The sequence below is a fragment of the Trachemys scripta genome, chromosome 3 (assembly GCF_013100865.1).
Source record: "Trachemys scripta elegans isolate TJP31775 chromosome 3, CAS_Tse_1.0, whole genome shotgun sequence".
Lineage (NCBI taxonomy): Eukaryota > Metazoa > Chordata > Testudines > Emydidae > Trachemys > Trachemys scripta.
In genome coordinates, this window is record NC_048300.1 from 172,526,843 (window position 1) to 172,545,991 (window position 19,149).

Sequence of the window (19,149 nt, forward strand, 5' to 3'; positions counted from 1 at the left end):
CTTCTTAGTCTCCTACTTGCCAAATAGTTTTGGCTAATATTTCCCCACCCACACACTCACTTTTGATATTCACAATTAATTATCTCATAATTATTTCATGGTCTGTAAATAGTAAAAGATATTCCAGTTTCTTTTATGAATAAAACTAAACAGTTTTAACTAGAGCATTTAAATACTAACAAAACTACAGATTATGGTTTTTTTTAAACAAATACATTTCTGTTCTAAAGGGTAACTGCAATCTAGCATGAAGGCAAACAACAAAAATAATTTTTGGATTCTCTTAGTTAAAACTTACACATTTGTTACCTTGACTTGATTGCTTGAGAAACTTGTCCAAAAGGCAACAAAAAATGGTCATAACATTTTTAATCATTCTGATATTAAAATTTTTATCCAAGTAGTCAGCACAATTCAGAAATTTTTAGAGATATTTGGATGTATTATTCCAATCTTCTTCCTATTCCAATGTGATTTCTCAACAATATTCTTACAATGAATGCAGTGAATAAGAGATGCTGAAAAGCATGAACTAGGTTAATCCACCCATAAGCACAATTTACTGATTAGTTCAAATTATACTTTTAGTGGAAAAATCTATTATAATTTGAAAAATGGCAGCCATAAACTATGACAAAAATTATTTGATAATGATGTTGCTAACATAAATACTCTAAGAACAATGTGAAGAGTTTCAATAGTTTGTGAACTGTGAATCTATCAAATATAGTATCTGTAGATTACCACAAAGAAATAAAGAAGAAAATTTCACACAGTGTTAAAATGGAATAGGCATTCTTGCATTAAATCAAAATATTTTAGCAGTCAAGAGCAATTCACTATTTCTGCATGCATTAGGAGTTAGTTTAGAAAGAAGCATTTTCTCTATCAAAAATTATATGGGAAAATGCTAAAATATTTAGATTTTTGTTAAAGAATAAACTATTTGAAATAAATACACATTAATCCAAATCACTCTTTATAAAAAACACTGCCTGAAGAATAAATAATGTAATTGCTTTAGGGATAATGTCGTCATGTAAGTGAATTAAGACTGTACTTAAACTGACACATTTTTCAGCTTAGAGAACATTACACTGAAAAATATTTGCCATGCAAAAGCTAAAAGCAGCTTGTCAAAGCAAACCTAGGGCAAGTAATGAGCATTAATTTATAGACAGCCTAGCATGAAGAGCTTTTGCCATGATTCCATCAAATAAGTGAATGACAATGCATAGAAAGTTGCTGTACCTGTTTCTGTTTGTTTAACCCAGATTTACACAGCTTCAAGAAAGGGACAAAAACAGAATGAAAAGACAGAAGCTTAAAGTGAAACATCAAAAATGTCTAAAGATGTAATTGACATTCATATTAATTTAATTAAAAACAGTGCATGTAAAACTAGCTTTATGATACAAAGTTAGTATACTGAGATTTTTTTTATACTGCAATAAAACATTTAAGATAGATATTTCTGATAAGTGACTTGCTCCTTTTGTACTCGTAAAAAAGCAGATGAATACTTGTTGAAGTTTAATATCCTAGGACAGAGGGAATATCTGCATCATTTTTACTGTGAATAATCTTGGTTTGCAGCCTAAAATTCCTTTGTCATTTCAAAATTAGGTCACACCATTATTTGCCGAATAATTTTAAAGTCCTCATAGCTAAACAAGGAAAACAGAGCTGAAAAGGTAGATTCTCAGAACAAATAGTAATAGGGTTTATAGTTCGTATTCTAAGGGGATTAATTCCACATTAACAACATTTGCAAGAATAAGTGAAAAACTTCCCAGGCTACATCCTTTGACCATACCCAGACCTGTTAATTAAAAAAAACCACTTCCATTATTTTTAGAAGATAGGCAGGGTTTATGTATAATTACATGATTGCACAGGTCCATTTTAGGGCCACTTCAATGAAAGTACATTATATGCCTCAAGGCACTATTGATTTCATGCAACAGGGAAAACATCTTTAAAACAATACAATTATGTTGAGGCATGCTCCATCCTAACAAATGCAATTAGTAATGCTAACTTGATTCATGATATATGTTGGTAGATATGTAGTAGTAGGATTTTATGTCTGTATTTTGGATAATTTAGAATGAAGGATATAATAATGCAGCATGTATTAAATGTATTGATGTATGATTTAACCATATCCTGCCAGCCACCCTTTTTGAATAGCAGAAAGGAATGGCCTAAGGGGCCATTGGGAGAAATGCATCAGACAGGCTGCCTGTGTCTGAACTGATGTTAAGGCAGAAACAAACCAGAACAGTTCTTATGGCTGATTATGGTCACCTTTTGTTTTAGGGTAAGTTTTCATTACAGTATTTGCTATAAGGTCGTGTTTCTTATCTGCATTGCAAACAAAGTTGTGTAAGGTTCCTTTGTAATCCCTTTAGTAACCATATAACCCTTTCTAAAATGTAATCCTGTCTGAAATTCTCTGTAAAATTGTTTGGTGTGAGTAAAGGATGTGTGCATGGTTAAGGATGAGTGTGAAAGTAATCACAAATGTCCAGATGGTCAAGAAGAAGTGAGAGACTTGGAGAGACAGCAGGAAACAATCAGAAAACATCCATTGTATCTGATACTAAACAAGTTAGCAGCATTGACAACCTCAGAGGAGAGGCAAACACCGCCCCCCCCCAGGCGAGACAACAAATAAGACATAACAGCGGAAAACTCCAAGATTAATACCACTTAAAGACTAATGATTACAGAATGACATTGCAAAATCCATAGACTAAGGTGGGAATTTACAAGTATAAAGCTGTGTTTTTTGCCATAGAACTCTTGGTTCAGTCCTGCAAAGCCTCGGAGCATCGGATCACGACCAACAGAGCCCAGCTCCTCACTCGTGCTCTATGTAACTGGCCATTACATTGGCTCGAACAATGACAGACTGATAACTATAAGACCATCTGCAAGACGTGTGTGTGTGTGTGTGTGTGTGTGTGTGTGTGTGTGTGTGTGTGTGTGATTGAATGCATATGCTGTTATATTTTCAATAAACGCAGCGTATTGCCTTTTCCCCTCAAAAGATCCCATGTGCTTTTTATAAGCATAACAGATAACATAGATCTTGTTCATATTGAAATCTGGTGACAAACTCTTTAGACTGGGCAGAGATCATGCCTTCTTTGCTGTCAGAAAAGTGCTCAAAAAATCGTGAGTGCTACTGGAAAACAAAAGTTAATACTGTTTAATTAAAAATACCACACTATACCCTACTGGCACAACAAACTCTTTACCTGTCTACTTGGATTTTGGAACAGACTAAAGAATACTAAATTTGTTGTGAAGAAGATATTTTGGAGACTCCAAGACAAAAGTACAGCTAGGGGTCAGTATTATAATGCCCTGTAGGCCGAATCCTGCACTTACTAAAGTTAATGGCAAAGCTTCCATTCTGTTTCAAAGACACAGGATCAAGCCCCAAATCAGTTAATTTACTAAAGAGAACCAGCATTAAACCTGCAGGGAATTTTAACAGTATTCTTTAGCCACTATTCCAGAAACCCATGAAAATTATGGACTAGATAGAGCTAGAACACAAAATACAAGTTTGAAATATATATACACATGTGTGTACACTCACACAGTGCCTACAATGTACTCTGCACAACATAATGCACAAAAAAGACTAAACATGTAATTATAATCACATGAGTTTTACACCAACATCAGTCCACTAATTTCCATGATGTTGCTTCAGATTTACACTGGTGTAGGAAAGACCAGAATCAGGCTCTAAGATTTTAGGATCTTGGGTTATAAAACTGGTTAACTTTATTGACATACTGACATCAATGGCAGGAGCCACAAAGCATGAACAGGTATTGTGCAACTGTAGAATCACAGAAATGTAGGGCTGGAAGGGATCTTGAAAAGTCATTAACTCCAGTCCCCTGCACTGAGACGAACATCTTCTCCACACAGCTCTGCCAATTCACAGAAATTTTGACCCATATAAAAAAAATGGGTCTTCCAGAGTACCCGCTCCTTGCAATTGGCCAAAAAAGCTTACTAAAAAGCAAGTCAAGGGAGCTTCTCTCCTGTACTGAGGGCTAAATAAATCAACCCTTCTAGGCCATGCCAAACTCAGGAATCAAGACTGAGCTTTAATCCTCCATGTGGTATTCCTATTAGATCACCAAACTAGTAACAGTAGTTGGTATTCATTAAAAATTTCATAAGGATTGTTAGTACACTGAATTATTTTACATGCATGGATCCATGCATTATAGAATAAGTAAAAGCTATTATCATATATAGTGGCAAAGATGCATGGATTAAGGACTCCCTAAATACTCGAACAGAATTATTACAGTCTATTGTATCTATCATTTGTGGATAATTGAAGTGCCTCAAACACCTCTAATGAGCCTGTAATAACTCTGAAGAATTCATCTTATACTCAATGGAAGCATGAAAACAGTTAATTTTTTCCATCATGGTTAAATCAATAGAGAACGAACACATTGAGTAATATTGTTTCTGTCTTCCACGGAAATTCAACCAGAAAGCCAGCAACGTCAGTATTACTTTGCACAGGGGACTCCCCAGAGGTTTAGGGATAGCGAACCCATCCTGACTGACAGAGCCTACTTGTGGAAGCAGCAAAGAGTCCTGTGGCACCTTATAGACTAACAGACGTACTGGAGCATGTGCATTCGTGGGTGACATGCAGCCGAAGAAGTGGGTATTCACCCACGAAAGCTCATGCTCCAATACGTCTGTTAGTCTATAAGGTGCCGCAGGACTCTTTGCTGCTTTTATAGATCCAGACTAACACGGCTACCCCTCTGATACTTGTGGAAGGGTTTTCAGAGGATTAGGGATTCATAACAGGGCCCTTCCAGCCTCCTTCACACAGAGCAGAGGAGAAGAGAATCAAGTATTTAAACAAAATCATCACAAGCACTACAAAATTCAGAATCAGGGTTTTAACTGCCCCATTAACTTTACATTTTGATCAAAATATCACAGGATTTCAGAACAATATGTGATTTTGAATGCTGCTATATGTAGGTTCAACAGCATTAGTTAAAGAATGAGAAACACTCCGTGCCTATAAAATCCTTAATTAACGTTATTTTAATCCAGGCTTGGTCTTTGTTGCCATAATTATGCTGGAATTCTTGTTTTCCCCATTGTTGCATAATAAAAAAATGACATTTTATGCAAACTTTTTCTTGCATCAGTGAAAGACAAAAAATACCTTAAGTCACACATTTAGGCTGTTGCAGATAACAGGATAAAGCAATTAAGATAATGGTTAAAACTATGTTAACCCTTTTGTGTTGGCAGTTATCAGAGCTTGATGGCCAGGAATGGTTTTCTATTGACTTCCACAATTAAGGGTTAAAACAGCCACATATAAAGGAAGATATCTTTGTATGAATATTTATAATGAAATAAAGACTAAAGTTGTGGAACACAAAATTCTAAGATTACCTTATTCATGAGTAAAGGTAGACCTTAACACGCTAGCTCATGAATATGATTATGATACAGTAACTCCTCACTTAACGTTGTAGTTATGTTCCTGAAAAATGCAACTTTAAGTGAAATGATGCTAAGCGAATCCAATTTCCCCATAAGAATGAATATAAAGGGGGGGAGGGGGGTTAGTTCCAGGGAAATTTTTTTTTGCCATACAGTACTGTACTATAGTTGGGAGGTGTCCCCACCTTACCCCACACAGGCACAGCCCACGGGCACTGGAGACAATGAGGCAGGCAAGGAGGCTGAAGGTGCTGTAGACTAGGAGAAGCACGATGCGCAGCAGCAGCGGCAGCTTCCCCTACTCTGCAAGCACCAGGGGTGGGGGGCTCCACCCTCGGCCCGCCCACGCCACCCCTTCCCCCAAGCCCCCACCCTTCACCTGCCTCTTCCCCCCCCCTTTATTCCGCACGCCGCGTCCTCGCTCCTCCCCCATCCCTCCTGCCCGTGGCAATCAGCTGGCTTGCAGCATTCAGGAGGCAGGAGGGAGAGGGGAGGAGCGAGGACACAGCGCACAGGCTCCCTCTCCCTACTCTGCCTCAACACCGCAAGCCAGCTGGTTGCTGCAGGCAGGAGGGAAGGGGGAGGAGCAAGGACTCGGCGCGCAGGCTTCCCCCTCTCTCCCGTCTCCTGCCCATGGCAATCAGCTGGTTTGCGGCATTCGGAAGGCAGGGGCGGGAGGGGGAGCCTGCGTGCCAAGTCCTCGCTCCTGCCCCCTCCGTCCTGAATGCCGCAAGCCAGCTGATTGCCGTGGGCAGGAGGCGGGAGGGGGGGCGGGACGAGGGGGAAGGCGCTGATCCACGGGGTCTGCCAGCGGGCGGGAGGTGTTGTGGGGAGGGGGCGTAGGGGAGCTGATAAGGGGGCTGCCAGCTGTGGACAAAGCAGGCAGCCAAACGACATTATAGCGAAGCATTGTACAACTTTAAATGGAGCATGTTCTGTAACTGAGCAGGGACGTAAGATCGAAACAACATTAAGCGAGAGGATGTTAAGTGGGGAGTTACTGTATATAACAGATTTTTTTTATTTTTATATAAAGTTGCTTTATGCTGTAACAACTGCAGCAGCTTTATGCTGGGATATTGGAACAAAAGAGAAGAGGATAGGATTCAGCCATTCAGTTCTAAAAACTAAGTAATGAATGGCCAACTGCCATTCCCCACTCCTTTTAACCATCCCGGAACTGCTTGTGAAGACTGAAAACACTGTACTCTTAGCTGAAGACTCTGTACTTCATAGCTACTGAAAAGGACAGGGGAGACTAAGGGGAAAATAATACAGTAGGTCTTATAAGTAAAATATTAGCTCTTGAATTCATTCACAAACTACATTTATTAGTGTTCAACTACTCTATTTGCCCACCAAGCCACTGATGCAGTGTTAGTGAACTGCAGTTAAAATCAACGCAGACTCATTACTGCTGACAAAGCAATGAGATGCTAAATTTCCACACCACATGACTACTCATTTACCATTGAGGGGTCTGTGGGTGAAGAAAGCCCCTCATCGGCATCCTCCTTGATAATATCCTAACAACAACAAAATATTATTATTTGGGTAAAATGATTAAGGGCTCAAAAATATGAAGTAAACAATGAATGGAAATGAGTCTAATAATAATACATTATTCAACAGAAACATTTGTTTTACTGAAGTGATTAAAAAAGATTTTAAAATATTTTAAAGCTATGCCCAAAGGCATCAATATTCTAGTATTAAAGTGATTGTCAAATGAGGCTTTTATTTTCTTAGGCTTCCTCAGTTCTAAATTCTCTTTTGAACACCAATCTATTTCAGTAAAATATGAAAATCTTTAAAAAGGGATTTTATTTTTATTTCTATATGCACCTAGAAAAAAGCATAGAACTTATTTTTGCTTTTGAAATGTAAATGTAAGATATAAACCATATGTATTTTAACATAAAACTACAACTGATGTATACTGAACATAAAATGTATTTTGTTTTAGTCTGAATTAAAACAATTTAAAATAAGCGGTCCTTTTAATTAATAATAATTTTATTTTGGCCTATTTGATATCCCCCATTCTATGCAAAGCAATAGGATGCAACTATATTTTCTCCTAGTCTTCCGATATATATTATACATATATATATTCTCTATATAAAAGTGTTTTACAATATTTTACAAAGTGAGATATAAATTTACGAGTACAGATGTTTGTGTCATACTATTAAGTCACATCATGTTATTTACGATAGTAGGAAATGGGTGTTTTCACTAAAAAGTCATCCTGCCAATCCCATGTGTCAGTAAAAACTATTCTAATCTTGGTTTTTGGATGTTAGAATTAATTTCCACTCTATATATGGTATTTACTAAAAGTAAAAACAAAATACATTTTACATTTCATGTTAGCAATATCTTAATTTCTTAAAACTATTTATAAAAATATAGTGTGTATTACTATATTGCAGTTAACAACCTTACTTCTGTATTACTCAGTATTCTTATTTTTTAGGTTAGTATTTTAATTGTCCTTCAAAATACTTACTAGGCCATTGTTCTGATCTCTGGACAAACCCGTTTTTAGTGATGGACGTGAGATGTGATGAGAACTGCCAGGGTAGTACCCTGGCATGTACATATATGGGGCAAAGAATGGCTATGGAAAGAAACATGTAACAAAAACAAACAAAAAAAAGGACAAAATTACACAAAATCAAAATGTAATAATAATCAAAAGAAAAGTTATTTCAACAAAATACAACTTCTGCTTAAGAATGCTACATTTAATAACGTTAGAAATTGCAAATACTAAAAGCTTTATTTATCTTTTACTTAATCAAAAGCTCTAGAGTTAGCTTTTCAAAGTTGCTCAGTATTGACCTCTCTGCACCCACTGACGCCAATAAGAGTTTTAGCATTGACTTCAAAGGGGAACAGCTGAAGATGAATGCTGAACACTTTTGAAAGTGTGGACAGAGCAATAAAAAAAACGCTTCATCCTTCTATTAATTTCACCATCACAAAGCTCTTCAACTTAAAATTACAGGGAACAAAAGCTCACTACAGTTTGCAAAACTTCGTAATATTCATCATACTTGGATATCTATAGAACTACATAGAAAATGGAGTGCATGGCACATAACCGTGGAAGTTTTGATTATAGGAGCTACCAGTTTTTGAATTTGTTTTATTTTTAAAGTATTTTAATACAATCATGTTCAATTTTTAGTTTAGATTTTTGCATTTTTACAGCACATTATGATGCTATAAAGCTACATGTATGCAAAATGTAAGTTCTTAATACAAAAATATTTTATATCAATGTAAATTTTAATTAAATAAAACAAAGTTTTTATTAAAATTATTGTTAAATGTTTCTTGCTTTGAAAAATATAAGGTGGAGAACAAATTACTAATTGACTAATCACTCTTGTGGATCAGGCAAGTATCTCTCTCTCTCTTTTTTTTTTTTAAACAGATGGGATTTAAGGAGACAAATGTTAAGTAACTTGCAAAACATATAAAGCACGCCAGTGTCTGAGTCAGAATTAGAACTCAGGATTTCCTGGCTCCCAGACCTGTGCTTAGTCTTCCAGATGACTGTCTCATACAATGGTAGCCAAAAGTAGATAAATTTTCAAATTTACAAATACACCTCTACCCCAATATAACGCAACCCGATATAACACGAATTCAGATATAACGCGGTAAAGCAGTGCTCCGGGGGGGCAGGGCTGCGTACTCCGGCGGATCAAAGCAAGTTCGATATAATGCGGTTTCACTATAACACAGTAAGATTTTTTGGCTCCCGAGGACATCGTTATATTGGGGTAGAGGTGTACATTTCCTGTTTTAAAACAAAGTATTCAAAAACAGTTTCCCCTTTATTTACATACCAAGACCAAATATAGGATTCTGTATTTGATCTGTGAATGTCACAAATAATACCACCTACACCAGCACCCCAATTATGATTGTGTTATGCAAATACAGCAACTGTAGACATGCAAAATATGGAATCCTGCAATTGATGATGCAGATAAGATAGGTAGAAACTGCTTTTCAAACATTGCAACATATTTGTTTTGACCTGTATATACATTTGTAATTTTGAAGTTTAATGTGTTGTCTGATCCCAATTTTTAATATTTTTATAAAAGTGCTGCAGTATGCCTTTAAAATGATTTTTTCAGTACTTTCCTTCTCAGTTTTCTTATAGAGCCATGGAATTTAAGACTGATGTGTTTAAATAAAATAAAAAGATAAAAAATAATCTACCTTTAGTTTCCAGGATCCAAGGCTCTTTTGAAACCATTCCATAATTTTTCAGAATATGTTTATACTTTGTACATATGCTCATTTTGAAAATTCCTATTTTATGTTATTAAGAGAGACAAGGTGGGTGAGGGAATATCTTTTTATTGGACCAACTTCTGTTGGCGAGAGAAACAAGCTCTTGAGCTAGGAGCTCTATGTGGCTCAAAAGCTTCTCTCTCTCTCCCTAACAAAAGTTGGTCCAATAAAAAGATATTCCCTCACCCACCTTGTCTCTCTAATATCTTGGGACCAACATGGCTACAGCTACACTGCATACATATTTTATATTTAGACATTTTAAAAAATATTTTACCATCTTATAGCTGTTCTCTGACAGTGCTGTAGAATCTATATAGATCCACACTATTGGGCCTGTACTCCTGCTCATGACAAAGTTCTGAGTGTTCCATGGGACAAAATTCAAAGTACACTACACCACTTTATCACTAGGTGGCAGGAACTTATCTATTGCTGGCAACTGTTATGCCTCTGCATTTTACACTTCAGTCTAATCACTAAGGATTTAAAAGGATCACAGACTAGAACTGGTTGAAACTCCAAATTTTCTATACCGTGAGAAATTCCAACATGTCAAAGGAATTATAGTTCAAATTCAAAAAAAGAAGTTTAGAAATTTCTCATGGGAAGGAAATTCTGGAATGTTCTCATTCTGGAAAAATCAAAACTGTTTTGGTTCAATTTTTCCTAAATGAAGTGGAACAGCTGGTTGCCCTGACTCCCAAAGACTCCTCATGCCCCCCTCACTCTGGGAACAGCCCAGGGAGTCCCACTGGAGAGTCAGGGAAGTCCTCCACACTAGATCAGGGATCCCAGAAACCTTGAGAGTCCTGGCTCCAGTGGAGGCTCTCAGGCTTCCCAGAACTGCCACAGTCCCTGCTGCGGAACTAGAAGCCTAACCCCTGAGAGCCTCTGCTAAAGTCATCGCACCCAACGTGCCTTCCAGGCTCCCAGCATAGCATCCGGGAACTCAACTCTACTCCTGCCCAGAGCCAGGGACCCTGGAAGCCATGAGGTCCTTGCCCAGACAGTCTGCATGGCTGAGCTGCCCCAGAGCCATGAACTGTGGAAGTGTGGGCTCCCCAGCAGCCAACCAGGTTAACTGGCAGAAAACCAGGCAAGTTACTGATGGAATCAGGCCTACGGTTCTACAGAAGCTCATCAAAACCAAAATGCTGGAAAATTCCCCAAAACCTCATCTAAGGACTAAGAAACTGGTGTGCTTTGTATATGTTCCAAGGAAGCTGTAAATGAAGTGCAACAAAACCTAAAGAACTAAAGTCTAATTCCAGTGTATTTCAGCTATCTAGCTGGGACAAGCTATGATTCTGGGTAGTTTATGAAAAACTCAAATGACTCCACTGTACTAGTGCCAAGGTGAACTGATCTTTGGACTCTCTCTCTCTCTCACGTTTACCAGCCAATGTGTGACAGTACCTATCATATACTGCTACAACCTTGAATTCTTTGTTATTGATGCTAGACAGAAGACAGCAATCCAAACTGAAAATGGTAATTTCCTCTCACTGTGAGCTACTCTCTTTGACTTGAATATTTTGCAATATGCCTGAGGTCCCAAGAACAATAATCTTCCTGTTACAATTGTGGGAAATTGCTCCCAGAAACAACATTTTAATTTTTTCCTTTCTTAAAATGGATTAGGACTAAGTATCAATCTAGGCCTTAAACCTCCTAACTATTACAGAATTATATCATAAAGTACCTTGAATAAAGTCTATTTACCATGTGCTACAGGTTCTATAGCAATCTATTCCTGGAAGAGAAGGAATTTTATTTCAGAGTTTCATATGTTACTTCTTGAATTATGTGAATTCTTGAATTTAAATCATTATTCCCTCTCAAAAAATCTTCTAGCCACTTCAAACTATGGGGAGAACTTGCTTGTGTGAGATGACGAATGATCATCTTAGGCAGAAGGGCCCTATTCCCCTCCCTCTATAGCAGGTCCTCTGAATCAAATAGCAGAGGCTGGTTCAATCACTATTTTTGATTCTTTTTGGTCTGCAACCTAGAAATTGGTCAAAAATTATTTCATGACCCACCATTTCCTATCCCCCTTTGGGGGATTTTACTGCTTGCAATTATGCTTTTTACTGCCTGGGAATAGTCTGGGCTCAGGTATTCCATGATTCCACAACTGTGGAATTAGCTCTCCATTGTAGACTCTCGCTCCACAGTTAAAAAATAGGATGTTTCTAGCCCTTATGGTCGCAGGGATAACATTGAAAACACCAGATGACCATAAATATATACTGAGTGGAACCAGAGGAACTTTGGCTTCCCAAGTTTGCAGACAGCCTGTAAACCATACATCAGAGATGTGATGAGGATCTTCTCCCAACCATCTCAATACAGGCCCAGTAGGCTCCATGATTCCACGACCATGGAATTTTTCTTTCTGGCCCTGTAATTTGCGATCCTGCTGCAGCCTGAGTTCCAACATTATGTTTTCTAACCTGCTGAGACCTGTCTAGAGGTACCTCTTGCTTTCCAGCTTTCCTATAAGAGGGAGTTAATTGGATCACAGTGCATGCTCTGTGCACTGTTCAATGAAGATGAGCAGAGAACCAGACCTGGAGTCCAGCTTGTAGGTAGGGAACTGGGGGGGACTAGATGTGTAAATTGGTAAGCTGCAAAGCCTGGAGCACAGCACAGCCCTAGTAAATGGCTTTCTACTACCTACCAGAGAGCTACTACCAGGGCAACCTCTCTGTGCTCTACTACTTAGCAAGACTTGCTGCACCTGGTCAGAGCACTCCCTCTCCTCTGGATTCAGCCATTCTGTCAGGTGTAGGCCTGCAAGTTTGAATGGAGGCACCTCCCTTGATCCTGCAAGATTAAGTCTGGTCTGAAAGGGAGAATCCACGGGGCTGTGACTGCTAGGTCTAGGAGTATGCCGAACCAAAGCTGGTGAGGCCATGCTGGAGCGATCAGGAGCACCTTGTGAACCAGAGAGATTGCTGGAAAAGCATACAACAGGCTGCCTGACCATGGATGGAGGAAGGCATTGATTACAGTGCCCCTGTCCCAGCCGAGCAAAAGAGGTGACACTTCTTGTTCTGTGCTGTGGTGAACAAATCCGCCTGGGGAGTCACCCACCTCTGGAAAATGGCACTGTGTGGAGAGACACTCGTGGTGAGAGGAGAAGGACCTGCTGAGGCAATCTGCTAGCACGTTTCATTCCCCTGGAGGGTGCATGGCATCTATGTGGATGGAATGCGTTACGCAGAAGTTCCATAGCCCAAGGGCTTCCTGACAGAGGATCTTGGAACGGGGCCTTCCTTGCTTATTGACATAGAACATTGCTGCTATATTTTCCGCCAACACTTGCACTGTCTTGCTCGCAAGCTGCGGGAAGAACACCTCGCTTGCCAAGAGCATTGCCCTGAGTTCCTTCACATTTATGTGAAGGGGCAGCTCGTCTGCGGCTTTATGTAGCTATGCAGAAATCAGTATGTTCAACTTTACTTTCTGTTTCCATGTGCCTGTTTATTGTAGACTCATGAAGGGGATCTCCAAAGGTCATCTAGTCCAGCCCCTGCACTGAGGCAGGACCAAGTAAACCTAGAACGTAATTTATCAGTGTTTGTCTAACCTGTTCTTAAAAATCTCCAGTGACCAGGAAGCTGACTATTTCTTGTTCTACACCAGGGATCGCGGGGGGAGGGATAGCTCAGTGGTTTGAGCATTGGCCTGCTAAACCCAGGGTTGTGAGTTCAATCCTTGAGAGGGCCAATTAGGGATCTGGGGCAAAATCAGTACTTGGACCTGCTAGTGAAGGCAGGGGGCTGGACTCGATGACCTTTCAAGGTCCCTTCCAGTTCTAGGAGATAGGATAGGATAACCTGAGAAGTGGCGGGCCAAGTCTTCAGTAATTTAAGGTTTCCCGTGCCAAAATAAATGTTACATTTACAGGGGCTCCCGACAGAACCCCAGACTGGCAGCAGGTTGAACGGGGCTGGCAGCAGGGACTCTGGCTGGCAGGGGCCGGCAGACGAACCCCAGACCGACAGTGGGCTGAGCGGCTCAGTGCGCTGCCGGCCTGGGGTTCCGTCTGCCGGCCCCTGCCAGCCAGGGTCCCAGCCTCCGACCCCGCTCAGCCTGCTGCTGGTCCGGGGTTCCGTCTATTCAAACCAGCAGCAGGCTGAGCGGGGCGGGGACCCCAGCTGGCAAGGGGCCGGCGGCCAGAACCCTACACTGGCAGCTGGCTGAGCGGGGCCGGCGGATGGAACACCAGACCAGCGGCGGCGGGCTGAGTGGCTCAGCCAGCAGATGGTCTGGAGTTCCGGCCGCCAACTCCTGCCAGCCGGGGTCCTGGCCATCAGCCCTACTCAGCCCGCTGCCAGCCTAGGATTCCGTTCACCCAGGCAGGCAGCGGGCTGAGTGGGGCCGGCAACCGGGACCCCGACTGGCAGCAGCGTGCCAGTAAAAATTGGCTCGCGTGCTGCCTTTGGCACGCGTGCTGTAGGTTGCTGACCCCTGTTCTACACCTTCAGTGGACATGGAGCACAATTGATCGCCATCCCCTTTATAACAGCACTTATTATATTTGAAGACTGTTATCAAGTCCCCCTCCCCAGTATTCTTTTCTGAAAACTAAACAAGCCCAGGTTTTTAACCTTTTCTCATAGGTCAGGTTTCCTAAACCTTTTATCATTTTTGTTGCTCTCGTCTGGACTCTTTCCAATTTGGCCACATCTTTCTTAAAGAGTGGTATCCAGAACTGGACACAATACTTCAGCTTGGGCCTCGACAGTACATACGACACTCCTGTTAATACTCCCCAGAATATGTTGACTCATATTCAATTTGTGACCCTTTTCAGCAGAACTACTGCCTAGCCAGTTATTCCCCATTTTGTAGTTTTGCATTTGATTTTTTTCTTCCTAGGTGAGAAGTAATTTGCATTTATCTCTATTGAATTTCATCTTCTGATTTCAGACCAATTTGTCAGTGCCATACTGAGACAGCACCTGAGTAAATTAACTGTATTAGTAATTGTGTATTGAAAAAAAAGCCAACCCTGACACACCCACCATTAAAAAATTCCTGCTGTGTCCCACTATTTAATAGTGTCTCAAACTAAAAGGACATTTTCCCTGAAGTTTTCCCTTTTATTTCAATTTTCCATATGCTTTTCCATTAGACTGCAGTAGATGGGTGACTATCCCTGCAAGTTTTACCATTTTTTCCTGCAGTTTTCTCCTGTCCCTTTTTATTGGGTGGTTTTTTAGGTGGTGGGGAGTTGTCTGTTTTCTTTTCCTTTAAGCATTTACAGGATTAGCTACACAATATTATAAGATTAAATCATGCTAAGTGTGATTTAATAGTTAATTGGTTACTTACTCGATTATAGAATGGATGCTGAGGTCCTGTCATGCCACTGTAGTAGCTGCTATGAGGTTGTGGCGATACAACTCCACCATTGAAAGGCCCATTGAAGGAGGATGAAGAGCAGATTGATGAAGGCTGACTGAACACTGATGATGCTCTGGCTGGTGCCTCAGGTAAGGGCATTGTGGGATATGATAATCCTCCAATATTCATTTGATCTCTTGCAGCACGAACATCTGAAACATTAAATATGTATACAAGATGAGAAAAGGAGAGGGACTCAATGAAGTTCTTAGTTTTAAGTTCCTTTTATTATTTGTAAATTCACTGGAGCTAAGTATGAAATAAATAAACAAATAAATAAATAATAAAAAATGTGCACTTAAGGTAGTTCCAAAGGCTTTTGATTGCCATGTATGAGAAACCAGCTGAAGAAACGGGCAAGCCAATCAAGAAAACATCAGAATAACAAGATAATAAACAAATATTATCATGGTAATACCAGGATACAAAATATCTAGGAATGACAGAATAGGTCGTGCTGGTGGGGGAGTGGCATTATATGTGAAGCGTAGAGTCAAATAGAGTAAAAATCTTTAAATGAATCAAACTGTACTATAGAATCTCTTTGAAGATTCTTGAACAACAGAAGTATAGCAGTAGGAATATACTACTGACTACCTGACCAGGATGATGACTGTGACTGTGAAATGCTGAGAAATTAGAGGCTACAAAAACTGAAAACCCAATAACGGGGGATTTCAACCATCCCCATATTGACTGGGTATATATAACCTCAGGACAGGACGCAAAGATAAAATTTCTAGACACCATTAATGAATGCTCCTTGGAGCAGCTGGTCCTGGAATCCACAAGCGGAGGGACAATTCCTAATTTAGTTGTAAATGATGCACAGGATCTGGTTCAAGACGTGAATACAACTGAACCAGTGACAGCAACCATAGCATAATTCACCTTAATAACCTGGTGCGGGGGGAGGGGGGGGAATACCAAAAAATCTCAGCACAGTAGCATTTGACCTCAAAAAGGGGAACTACATTAAAATAAGGAGTCCAGTTAAGTGGAAATTATAAGGAGCTGTCAAAAGAGTGAAATGCCTACAAGCTGCATGGAAACTTTTAAAAAACACAATAGCGGCTCAAACTATATGTATACCCTAAATAAAAATAGCAAAAGAGCCAAACAATGCCACCCTGGCTAAACAGAGTAAAACATTAGAGACAAAAAGATACCCTTTAAAAATTGGAATTCAAATCCAAATGAGGAAAATAGAAAGAATCATAAACTCTGACAAGTCAAGTGTAAAAGCACAGTTAGGGAGGCCAAAAAAGAATTTGAAGAGCAACTAGGAAAACACACAAAAACTAACAGCAATTTTTTTTGAAAGGATATCAGAAGCAGGAAGCCTGACAAACAATCATTGAGGCCACTGGATGATTGAGGTGCTAAAGGAGCACTCAGCGAAGAAAAGGACACTGCAGAGAAACTAAATGAGTTCTCTGCATCAGTCTTCACTGCAGAGGATGAGAGGGAGATTCCCACACCTGAGCCATTCTTTTTAAATGACAAATCTGAGGAACTGTCCCAGTCTGAGGTGTTAATAGAGGTGGTTTTGGAACAAATTGATAAATTAAACAGTAATAAGTCACCAGTACCAAATGATATTCACTCAAGAGTTCTGAATTTCAGAACTACTAATTGTAGTTAAATAACCTATCACTTAAATCAGCCTCTGTATCAGATGATGGAGGGTAGCTAACACCTATTTTTAAAAAATGCTCCAGAGGCGATCCTGGTAATTACAGGCCAGTACTAACTTCAGTACCAGGCAAATTGGTTGAAACTATAGTAAAGAGCAGAATTATCACAGACTCATAGATGAACACAATATGTTGGGGAAGAATCAGCATGACTTTTGTAAAGAGAAATCATGCCTCACCAATCTATTAGAATTCTTTGTGTGTGTCTACAATATGTGGGAAAGGGTGATCCAGTGGATATAGCATAACTGATTTTTGAGAAAGCCTTTCACAAGGTGCCTCACCAAAGACTTAAGCAAGCTAAGAGTCATGGGATAAGAAGAAAGGTCCTCTCATGGATCAGTAATTGGTTAAAAGATAGGAAATAAAGGTAGGAATAGTCAGTTTTCACAGAGAGAGGTAAATAGCAGAGTCATAAACTGATCTGGGAAAACAGGTAAACGCTGAGGGGGCAAAGTTTGCAAATGACACAAAATCAGTCAAGATAGTTTAGTCCAAAGCTGACTGTGAAGAATTACAAAGGCATTTCACAAAACCGTAAGACTGGGCAACAAAACGGCAGGTGAAATTCAATGTTAATAAATGCAAAGTAATGAGCGTTGGAAAACATAATGCCAACTATCCACACAAAATGATGGGGTCTAAATTAGCTGTTACCACTCAAGAAAAAGACCTTGGAATCATAGTGAATAGTTCTCTGAAAAAACAACAAGGAGTCTGGTGGCACCTTAAAGACTAACAGATTTATTTGGGCATAAGCTTTCGTGGGTAAAAACCTCACTTCTTCAGATGCATAGAGTGAAAGTTACAGATGCAGGCATTATATACTGACACATGGACAGCAGGGAGTTACTTCACAAGTGGAGAACCAGTGTTGACAGGGCCAATTCAATCAGGGTGGATGTAGTCCACTCCCAATAATAGATGAGGTGGTGTCAATTCCAGGAGAGGAAAAGCTGCTTCTGTAATGAGCCAGCTACTCCCAGTCCCTATTCAAGCCCAGATTAATGGTGTTAAATTTGCAAATGAATTTTAGTTCTGCTGTTTCTCTCTGTTTCTGAAGTTTTTTTGTTCAATGATAGCAACTTTTAAATCTGTAATAGAATGACCAGGGAGATTGAAGTGTTCACTTACTGGCTTATGTATGTTACCATTCCTGATGTCTGATTTGTGTCCATTTATTCTTTTGCGGCGGGACTGTCCAGTTTGGCCAATGTACATGGCAGAGGGGCATTGCTGGCACATGATGGCATATATAGCATTAGTGGATGTGCAGGTGAATGAGCCCTTGATGGTGTGGCTGATGTGGTTGGGTCCTCTGATGGTGTCGCCAGAGTAGATATGGGGACAGAGTAGGCAATGAGGTTTGCTACAGGGATTGGTTCCTGGGTTNCTTTTTTCACACCATTTGAGATTTTATGGACTTCTGTCATCTCCCCCTCCCCCCCAGTTGTCTCTTTTCTAAATTGAACAGTCCCAGTCTTTTGAATCTTTCCTTGTATGGAAACTGTTCCATACCTCTAATAATTTTGTTGCTCCTTTCTGTACTTTTTCCAATTCTAATATCTTTTTTGAGATGGGGCAAGAAAAATTGCAAACAGTATTCAATGTGTGGGGCGTACCATGCCTTTATATAAGGGCATTATGATATTCTCTGTCTTATTATCTATCCCTTTCCTAATGGTTCCTGAGTAGCAGCCGTGTTAGTCTGTATCCGCAAAAAGAAGAACAGGAGTACTTGTGGCACCTTAGAGACTAACAAATTTATTGGAGCATAAGCTTTCGTGGACTACTGTAGTCCACGAAAGCTTATGCTCTAATAAATTTGTTAGTCTCTAAGGTGCCACAAGTACTCCTGTTCTTCTTTTTGCGGATACAGACTAACACGGCTGCTACTCAGGAACCATTAGGAAAGGGATAGATAATAAGACAGAGAATATCATAATGCCCTTATATAAAGGCATGGTACGCCCCACACATTGAATACTGTTTGCAATTTTTCTTGCCCCATCTCAAAAAAGATATTAGAATTGGAAAAAGTACAGAAAGGAGCAACAAAATTATTAGAGGTATGGAACAGTTTCCATACAAGGAAAGATTCAAAAGACTGGGACTGTTCAATTTAGAAAAGAGACAACTGGGGGGGAGGGGGAGATGACAGAAGTCCATAAAATCTCAAATGGTGTGA

At 39.8% G+C, this 19,149-nt stretch overlaps 1 protein-coding gene across 10 annotated transcripts in view; it reads right to left on the reverse strand.

Moving 5' to 3' along the window:
• Positions 1–19,149, reverse strand: part of KIDINS220 (kinase D interacting substrate 220) — a 162,577-nt gene that overhangs the window by 23,658 nt on the left and 119,770 nt on the right. For 2 of the 10 annotated variants that reach the window (XM_034766460.1, XM_034766459.1), the window contains 5 exons: positions 15,193–15,416; positions 8,036–8,146; positions 6,993–7,049; positions 1,252–1,284; positions 299–331 (listed from right to left, as the gene is read on the reverse strand). In XM_034766460.1, coding sequence (XP_034622351.1) covers positions 299–331; positions 1,252–1,284; positions 6,993–7,049; positions 8,036–8,146; positions 15,193–15,416 — 458 coding nt within the window. The remainder of the gene's footprint in view (positions 1–298; positions 332–1,251; positions 1,285–6,992; positions 7,050–8,035; positions 8,147–15,192; positions 15,417–19,149) is intronic. The other 8 variants (XM_034766462.1, XM_034766461.1, XM_034766467.1 and 5 more) reach the window with 8 other exon arrangements.